The following is a 9,238-nucleotide window of genomic DNA, read 5'->3' as shown; positions in this document are numbered from 1 at the left end:
GTTATAATAACTACAGTTATCTATTATACCCACTGTAAACAGACTGTAAACAGACTGGTGTCAGGCGAACGAAATAAACCGCCGAGAGGTAAACTAATCACTTCGGGCTTTCTTTAAATGTTGTTTTGTGCTGCATGCTTTGGATAGATTAGCCAACACACTGCACAATGTTCTGCTTCATCGGAGTTTGTTAGATATACTCAATCTTCTCTTGTAGCAGCTATAGTTGTAAGCTACTTTTGCAGACTGACTGAGATAGATATTGATCTCCCTTAAGACGTTGCCTGTTGTAGTTGTCTAAGTCACTTTCTGTCGCTAGGTATGGCGGAACCTGTCCAGGAGAAAAGCAATGGACTTACATTTGCGGAGCGACAGATGACGCGGCATGGGTGGGAAAAAGGTGCGTGCTGGATATATATATAGTTATATATTTTTCTATTTATTTATTACACTATTTTTTCATACAGTACAGGTTGACAATTGCATATACAGTCACGTGACTTAGATATCTATGCAGTTAAAGGTAGCCCAATCCAGCCCAATATCCACTTATGAAAATGTGCTTCTCAACTCTTTACCCAGGCAAAGGTCTTGGCCGGGATGAAAATGGCATCTCGGAGGCTATCAAAGTCAAGGTGAAATGTGACAAGGGAGGGGTGAGTACCTGTGCCTTTATCAACCAGACCAGAGCCTCACTGTCAGACATGCATGACAACTAGCCCGAGCAGACCTCACAACTGTACTTATGGGGGTTCTGAGGGTCCCCTATGTTGGCTCCCGAAGAGATACACTCCTATTGGATGTAGTGGTCCTACAGACTGTCTTAACATTATCCTAATAGGGTAGAGGTAGTGGTGGTCTAGTGGATAGTGAGTTGGACTGGTGATCAGAAGGTCATGAATTCAAATCCCACCTGGGAACACCACCACGAGTGTGCCCTTGAGTTAGAGTTAAGGCACTTAGCCCGAGACTGTCCCCTGTAATCTCTAATTGTAAGTCGCTTTGGATAAAAGCGTCTGCTAAATGGTTCAAATGTAATGTCAATCCTAATATGAGGTACCTGGGAGGTACAGGATGTTTGGGAATGGGATTACGTTAAAACCACCTGTATGAACAGTTGTGAGTGCGTTTTATGTTTGTTTTGACCTGGAGATCAAACACATCTAAGGGAGGATTTGGGGAATTTGTTAGTCTGTAATTTGACTCTGATTACCCAGGTGGGACATCGCGAAGGGGAACAGTTCAGCTTCCATTGGTGGGACCATGTCTTCAACAAGGCCTCCTCAAGTCTGGAGGTGGAATCTGATCAGGTCCGCAACCAAGCTCAGTGTTTCCTCTATATGCATTTATTCGTGGCGGGCCGCCACGAATGAATTTCCTCCGCCACCAAATGATTCAGACAGTCCACTTTGATTCAGGCTGCGCAGAAAGGCAGCGAGTTATTATGACCGGAGAACAGAAAAAAAGCAGATTGAAGCTAGATTTAGGCCGCTTCCAGACCAACATTTAGGGCGTAGTTATTTACAATAATGTTACAATGTTGCAATTAACCTTGTCGTTTGTGTTCGCACTGCAATCGAGACTGAATCGCTCTAAACAGGCGCGCGGCGCGAGGCAACGCGCTTTCAAAACAGTTTTGTGATTGGTCCGAATTTAGCGGGACACACGCCGGTCCCTTTAATCCCGTATCCCAATCGATAATGCAACATCATCAGCGACGACTGTGGGTTATGGCATTTACTGCTTATTATGTTTGTGTTATGCTAATAAATGTAGATCCACACAGGTATACAAACTGAGCTCCGTTTACTGTCAAGTGCCATTCATTCTGACAACACACACACCGTCGTAAAGCTCTAACGGACGTACAGAACGTGACGTCGTAAAGTGCAACAAAGTGCTGCAATGACATACTGTCGTACATAACACTGCTGTTCTCTGGTTCATGTTCTTATAACAGTGCTCAGTATAGAGTATTTTAAATGAACATTCGTAATGTATGTCTCTGATGTTCATGGTCAACTAAATCAGCCTATTTTGTGAAACAAATAATGTTCCCGCTAATGGGTTAACCTAGCATTCTCGCACCTAACGTGCAAGCACCTAGCTTCGAACTATTCATAGCAATATGCGCGGGGCAAAAATAATCTATTGTCTCTAAAATCACCACGAACAGAACGGCGGAGGTACGGGTAAACAGGGCTCATGTTGGTGTCCTCAAAGGTAAGAGTTGGTTTTCTTTAACTCAACTGATACCTTGCTGTTGTTGTTTACCGAATGCTCCATCTGACTGTCACACTGTGATTTTACTTGTGTAAACAGTTAATGAGTAACGTTAGCCGGTTTTGTGCGTGTACTCTCATGTGTGTGTGTGTGTGTGTGTGTGTGTAATGCGCGTTCCGTATGTTCCGCTGCAGCTGTAGGATATATTGGTATTTGATCACCTTCTATATAAAATCACCTGCTCGGCTTTAATGACTTAACCGCTATTTAAGAAATTATAATTGTTGCCACCCTATAGTTTTTGGTGAAACGGCGTCCTTGTTTTGAGCGCCAGTGCGCGTTTTATGCGCGTGCACGCGGAAAAAAAATCGCGCGCGCCATCCGCTCCGCCACTAATGGGAAAAATCCTGGAGGAAACACTGAAGCTCCTCCTTCACCTTCACCTTCTCTCACACACACACACACACAGTCCTGTATGTTTTGTGCTCACACTTCTATTTGTCCATTCAAGAATGGCGTGCAGGTGAAGAAGGTGGTGGAGGAGGAGGAGAAAGGGATGATCTCCAACAAGAAACCAAGGAAAGCCACCCTGGCCAAAGGCAAGCTGTATGGATGCTTTGTCAAGGTACTGGTATAATCTACATGCTAACCGTGGTGGCCTGGGGTGGTCCAGTGGTCTAGCACCATAGCCTAACTGTGCACATACACATATGCCCATATCAGCATGGGTTCGAATCCTACCCGTTGCCTGCTGACATGCCCTCTCCTCCTTACTTTCCTGTCTCTTTTTACTGTTTCTATCCAATAAAGGAAACATATATAACAGTGGGAATGCCCCACTCAAAAAAACCCAAAAGAAAACCTAGCTGTGGTGAAAAAGATGCATTCGTTGAAATTCCTTAATGCAGTGTCCTATTTCTAGTGCATTATGGACATTTTCAGTTCAGTTAACTACATGTAAAATGGAACATAAACACTTAAACATGTCTCCAGACAACTCCCAATAACCAGTAGAGATGTTGACCATGTGGTTGTATCCGTCTCACCAGTAGAGATGTTGACCATGTGGTTGTGTGCATCTCCCCCTGCCAGTCTGCCACCCTGCTGTCAGGACCGGAGCAGCCAGAGCAGAAGTCCTCCAGCACCGAGGACAGCAGCAGCAGCTCGGATGACGAGGACACGAGGCTGGATCTCTCCAGCACCACCAAGTAAGAACCGCACCGCTCACTGTCATCTAACTACACTCAATATAACTTTATTAGTCCCCAAGAGGCAATGAGAAGGCCATAGTCCGTGCAGACAAAGATAACCCACATGCATCCGACAATCTACAGTGCAACAATAATTCACATACGTTGATTATAGGCTACACGATCATTACACTAATACATGTTGAATGTTTAAACCCAATGTCTAGACATTGAATGAACGCTACACACGTTACGTTTTTTTTTCTGTAGTTGAAGAATGCTATACACATCTGTAATGTATTAAATGCTGTCATACTCTGTTTGCGCAGCCTATCAGACGCTGAACTAATGAAAGCCTGTGGAGGACTCACTGCTCACAAGTAAGTTCCTTGTCAGCAGTCTTTGTTTGTAAGAGGATTTGTAATTTATCGAGACTGGCTTTTTTTTCTATCAAGAAGTCATAGAGGTCACCTCCAGAGAATGAGGTAGAACATGACTCATCTGTTAATGCATGTGAATAGCAGGGCTGGTTAGGGAGCGGCGGTAGCCTAGAGGTTAGAGAGGCCGGCTAGCAATCGTAAGGTCGCTGGTTCGATCCCCGCCTCAGGAGGGAGCTGCATGTGAGCTGGTGACTGGAGGGTAGCTGGCATCATATCTAAGGTGCCTACTTAACCCCTAATTGCTCCAGGGGCGCCGACTATGGCTGACCCTGTGCCTATAGCAAAAATACCACAAGCCAACTGTTGCAGCCATTATGTCTGTGCTGGATGTCATTTTTACTGTTGACCACTGAGTGGCGAGGGCATAGGAGTGCACAGGTACATAGGTGAGCTCACCGGTAGGCTACAGGTGTTACTGATTGAACTGGTGAGCACACAGTCTTTGACCGTGTTGCCACATGCGAAACTTTTTAGTGTATCATGTTTTTATAATAAAGTAAACAAATGATTGTATTGTACAGAAGTCGTCGGTGTTGGTATCACGAGTCAACTATAGTTTACAGTTCAACAGTCGCGGTGACTAAGGAGGAAACAGTCACCACACCAACAATTGATTGACAAGTTGATTGCATGGCAAATAAAACATTTTTAAAATATGATTTGGGTCTAAACTATTCTTCCCCTCTTGTTCTCAACAGGGGAGGCAGGCACGGTATTACTATGAGCGCCAAGCTAGCCAGACTGCAACAACAAGAGCAAGAGTTCATGGCCAAGTATGGTAAGAAGAGCCAATCGGCGGCTGCTTCACCTGCCAGTGTCACCCCCACCCCCACCGCCACCACGCCGGCAGCGATACAGAGCCCCAAGGGGGAGGTGGAGACACCGGCAGAGGAGACCCAGAAAAAAAAGTCAAAAAAGAAGAAGAAAAGGAAGGACAGTTCTGAGGAGTCCCATGAGACCACTACTGTAGAGAATGCTGAGGCGGTGGTCTGTGAAAGCCCCGACATGCAGCACGTGAGGTCAAAAAAGACGAAGAAGAAAATTAAGGAAGGTTCAAAGGAGGACAATGGGAAGGTGGAAGCGGTTCCCATAGTGGAAGAACCAACCCCTGTAGGAGATAGTGAAGCTCAGCCAACCAAGAGGAAACGTTCAAAGAAGAGGAAATTGTTGGAGGACAGCTGCGTTTTAAATGGAGAAGCTTGTGAGAGCCCTGTCCCTATCGGAGAGAGTGACCCTGCAGTAGGTAGTGAAGAGGCTTCCACTGAGGAACCGGGGGAGAACGCCACACAGCAACAGACTGATCCGGACGCTAACACCAGAAAGAAGAAGAAGAAGAAGAAGAAGAAGTCCTCCAAAAACAAAGAGGAGACTCGAGCGGTTGAGAAGCTAGAACACAGCAAAGACACAGAAACCAACGAATCAGGAACGGTTGAGGACTCCATTCCCAAAAAGAAAAAGAAAAGGGATGCATCGATCGAGCTGGAGAGAGAGGAAGGTGGAATGGAAGAGGAAGAACCCAAGATTAAGAGGAAAAAGAAAAAGTGTAAAGAGGACAAACAGACCGTAGAGGATATGGACACTTCTGCTACCCAGTCTCTAAAAAAGAAGAAGAAGAAGAAAAAGACAAAAGAGTAGAAAATGGAACCAGATTGAGAATGACGTTAATGGATGTCAAATACTGTTGACATCTGCATGGTGGATGCAGAGCTTGCAGTCCAATATCCTGAAGCACCTACAGTCATCTGTGCTATCCAATTACTGCTGGGTTTCTTTTTGTCATTCATTCATTGATTAATTGATCACTGATGTTCCAGAAAGTTCAATAACCTCTTGTCCCAGGTCTGAATCAATCGCCATGTAGAAGGCAAGAATTAAACCATGCCCGAATCCAAGGCCTTGTTTACCCGATTAGCAATGGAACGTAAGCTTTTGCAAGAGTTTTATTGATGAATGGCAATAACATGTTTTCCCAAAACAACTCGTAGAGAGAGCATACGTTAAGTGCATCGTAAGAGGAACATACATCTAATATGAATATTCGATAGGCTGAAAATGCTCGGATCAAACTGATCAGCTTTTCTGTTGAACATAGCTTTTGGGAAATGAGGTCCAGGGCTGGTATTGAATAACTCTGCTGTTGGTTGGATATCATATGTGGAAACAAATGACGAGGTGACAAGATATTATGAGCACATTTACAATCTGTTTTACTCCATGGAACAGTCCTTCACTTGGATGAGATTTTCTGTGATGTCATGTACAATATTTCCATAGCTGTTATTTTGTTAATTCTTGTTAAACTGCTAAATTAAATCATTTTGCAATTAAAGTGAATAAACTCCTTTCTTTGACATATTCATGAATTCATTTGCTACACTTCACATGTCAATATTGTTTGTTGATATAATCTTGCTTGAATAGAAGAAACTCAATTGGGACTATGATTTTACAAAGATTTTCCTGTCCCCAACAAATAGTCAGGTTTGTTATATAATTTCGTGGGAATTTTTTGGGGATTTGCTAATCTATACATTTTTGGAAAGGGCATTGTATGAGGAATCAGAAAATATATGTTTCCATTTGCACAGATGTCTGAAAGGCGGCCATCTTGGCATTTAAGAAATGGCCGCCATAATACACACGTTTTGTAATATCTTGGCTTTTAAATAAGCTAGAACATTTTAACTCCTAAACCTACATTTTCAGGGTCAAGGAATCCAATGGTTGTAGTTACAAAGCTATTTTTTGTATTTTTTTTTTTTATATCATCACATAAAAATGTGTAACTTTTTGAAATTGTCGTTTTTCTATTACTTCCATACGTGAGTCCACAGACCACAGTATGATCACGACAACCTCCTGCATTAGATAGTCTCGATGTTATGATTTAAACTTTTGTTGGCTTTTTGGGGGGATTTGCTAATCTATACATTTTTGGATGTTATGGCAACAGCCAGCAACCAGTAAGGCAATACAGAGGCAGGTAAATCTTTAGCCTAATGGCATATTTAATGATCTTCTTTCGGCGTATGGGTAGTTGTTTTCCTCTCCACTCCACCATGCTCGGGGCTGAGGGGCTACCCTTTTACCACCCCGAGACCTGGTTGAGGGGCTCACCCGGGCTATATTTCTGGACACCCCTCCAGAAGCTACGTCATCGTCTCGTCATCTAGTACCGACAGAACATGCATCCCGTTGGGTGGGTGGTACACCGGGCAATCCAGGATAACATGGTCTGCGGTTTGGTCCTCTGCGCCACACTCGCACGACGCATTTGGGGCCAAGCCCCATCTGTGCATTGATGAGCGGAAACGTCCGATGCCGGTCCGGAGACGATTGAGCCTCACCCAGGATAGCCTTGGCAAGTCCATCCCGAGGGGCTCAGGGCCGGCGACTGGGATATGGTCGCGGAGTTTGGAGGTGTTTGCCTCCCACTCCGCGCGCCACATATAATCCGCCCATCCTGCCGCACTGATGTTAAGATCTCTGCATTGCTGCCTGAGATCCTGTGCGGCAGGCACAAATGGGTGTCTCGACTTGAGACGCCGGGAGGGCTCCGCTGTTATAGTGAGCCTATCGTGGAGCAGATGGTTATTAAGCTCCACGGCCCGGCAGGCGAGACGTGCTGTGGCTCCCATGCGGCGGAGGCCTGCGGGCTGGATGCCTGCTAGGATGGGAAGGTTGTCCACGGGGGTAGGACGCAGGCATCCTGTCACAAACCGCAAGGCTTCGTTTATAGGCGAGTCGATGAGGCGGGTGTGGGCACTGCGACACCATACTGGGGCGCAGTATTCACTAGTTGAATAAAGGAGGGCTAGGGCTGCCGTGTGCAAGGTCTTTGCGCCGGCGCCCCAGCCTGAGCCAACCAGTCGCCTCCTCAACGCCACACGAGCTGTTAACTTCTTGCGCAGTGACTCGAGGTGCCGGCGAAACGTGAGCGTCCTGTCCAATGTCACGCCGAGATAGATTGGCTCAGCGGAACATGGCAGGGGAGTTCCATCTAGGTATACTCTAAGCTCACATTTAGCCTCCCTGTTGCTAAGGTGGAAGGCAGCCGACACCGTCTTTGCCTCGCTAAGCTTCAATCTCCATTTCCGGAAGTATGCCACTAGTGTCTGCATGTCCTGGCTCAGAATCCCCTCCACAGACTGCCAATTTCCAGCAGAGTACACCACTGCGAGGTCGTCTGCGTAGGCGTACTTCCGCAAGAGTGTGTTGGGCAGGTCATAGGTGTAGATATTATAGAGGAGGGGGGCCAGGACCGATCCCTGAGGGACGCCGTTCTTAAGGCGTCGAAGCCTGCTTAGCTGTCCGCAACCGGTGGTAAGGGTAAAGCTGCGGTTACGGATGAGCTCCATGATCATTCTGACCATGTGCCTGTCCGGCAGCAGGCGGAGCAGCTTGCAGGTGAGGCCGCGATGCCATACGGTATCGTAGGCAGCCGTCAGGTCTATAAAGACGGCCCCGTCTCGAGGATCTTGAAGGGGATGCATAACAGAGAGATGGGACGGTAACTCTTAGGGTCCCCTTCAGGCTTATTCGGTTTAGGGATCGCAACAACTAGGGCTCTTCGCCAGATTTTGGGGATCTTGAGTTGGCGCAAACAAGAAGTGAGGAACGCTCTCAGGCAGGACTTCAAGGCCGGTGCGGCATGGAGAATAAGCTCCGTATATCATATTTAATGATAAAAATAGGGAATGAAACAAAATAAATGAATGGGAGGAATGTGGGGAGTGTATGGTGTGCTGGTTGTTCTGTTTGTTGGATGTGTATTTACTCTATGTGTAATGACAGGCGGGTTTTGTCTCTTGACTATGTATAAGCGTTTATGCTATGTGTGATGTGATATGTGAATGGCGAGTCCAATGCGTGCCAATGTGAGCTGGGCTGTTAGATTAGTTCATCATCATCACTTTCGTGCGTCACAGCTTGGGAATCGTCATCGTTCTGGCACTGGCTGCTGCACATGTCGGTACAGGCTAAGTTCTTAGCTCTGCATGAACATCTGCCAGAAGAACAGTCAGTTTTGCATTTGCATTGTACCATCTCAATAATGGACTTTGGGGCTGGGAGGACGTCTGTGGTTGTTGGTTTAAACATGCCATCCTCAATTTTGCAGGGGATCCAATTAGCCTATGGATCCTGCAGAGCAATGGCTGCCTGTGCCCATATACTTTTTTACCATATACTTTTTTTTTAACCCTTTTTTTTAAGAAGAAGAATACAAAAAATTGCTTTGTAACTCCAACCATTGGATTCATTGACCCTGAAAATGTAGGTTTAGCAGTTCAAATCAATGTTCTAGCTTATTTAGAAGCCAAGATATTACAAAACGTGTGTATTATGGCGGCCATTTTGTAAATGCCAAGATGGCCACCTTTCAGA

The 9,238-nt window shown here is 45.7% G+C and overlaps 1 protein-coding gene across 1 annotated transcript in view; it reads left to right on the top strand.

The window, feature by feature from the left end:
- The window catches only part of gpatch4 (G patch domain containing 4), a 6,214-nt gene extending 42 nt beyond the window's left edge, over nucleotides 1-6,172 (top strand). The window contains exons 1-8 of the mRNA XM_080540405.1: nucleotides 1-88; nucleotides 320-400; nucleotides 583-656; nucleotides 1,218-1,310; nucleotides 2,735-2,848; nucleotides 3,316-3,431; nucleotides 3,743-3,793; nucleotides 4,552-6,172. The exon at nucleotides 1-88 is cut by the window's left edge and continues 42 nt beyond it. Of these exons, the coding sequence (XP_080396531.1) occupies nucleotides 322-400; nucleotides 583-656; nucleotides 1,218-1,310; nucleotides 2,735-2,848; nucleotides 3,316-3,431; nucleotides 3,743-3,793; nucleotides 4,552-5,488 (1,464 nt within the window). The 5' untranslated portion in view covers nucleotides 1-88; nucleotides 320-321 and the 3' untranslated portion in view covers nucleotides 5,489-6,172. The remainder of the gene's footprint in view (nucleotides 89-319; nucleotides 401-582; nucleotides 657-1,217; nucleotides 1,311-2,734; nucleotides 2,849-3,315; nucleotides 3,432-3,742; nucleotides 3,794-4,551) is intronic.
- Nucleotides 6,173-9,238: the final 3,066 nt, after the last annotated feature.

This window comes from Nansenia antarctica, assembly GCF_963989245.1.
Source record: "Nansenia antarctica genome assembly, chromosome: 10".
In the NCBI taxonomy this organism is placed as follows: domain Eukaryota; kingdom Metazoa; phylum Chordata; class Actinopteri; order Argentiniformes; family Microstomatidae; genus Nansenia; species Nansenia antarctica.
The sequence above is the reverse complement of the archived record's forward strand: the minus strand, read 5'-3'. Positions and strand labels throughout refer to the sequence as shown.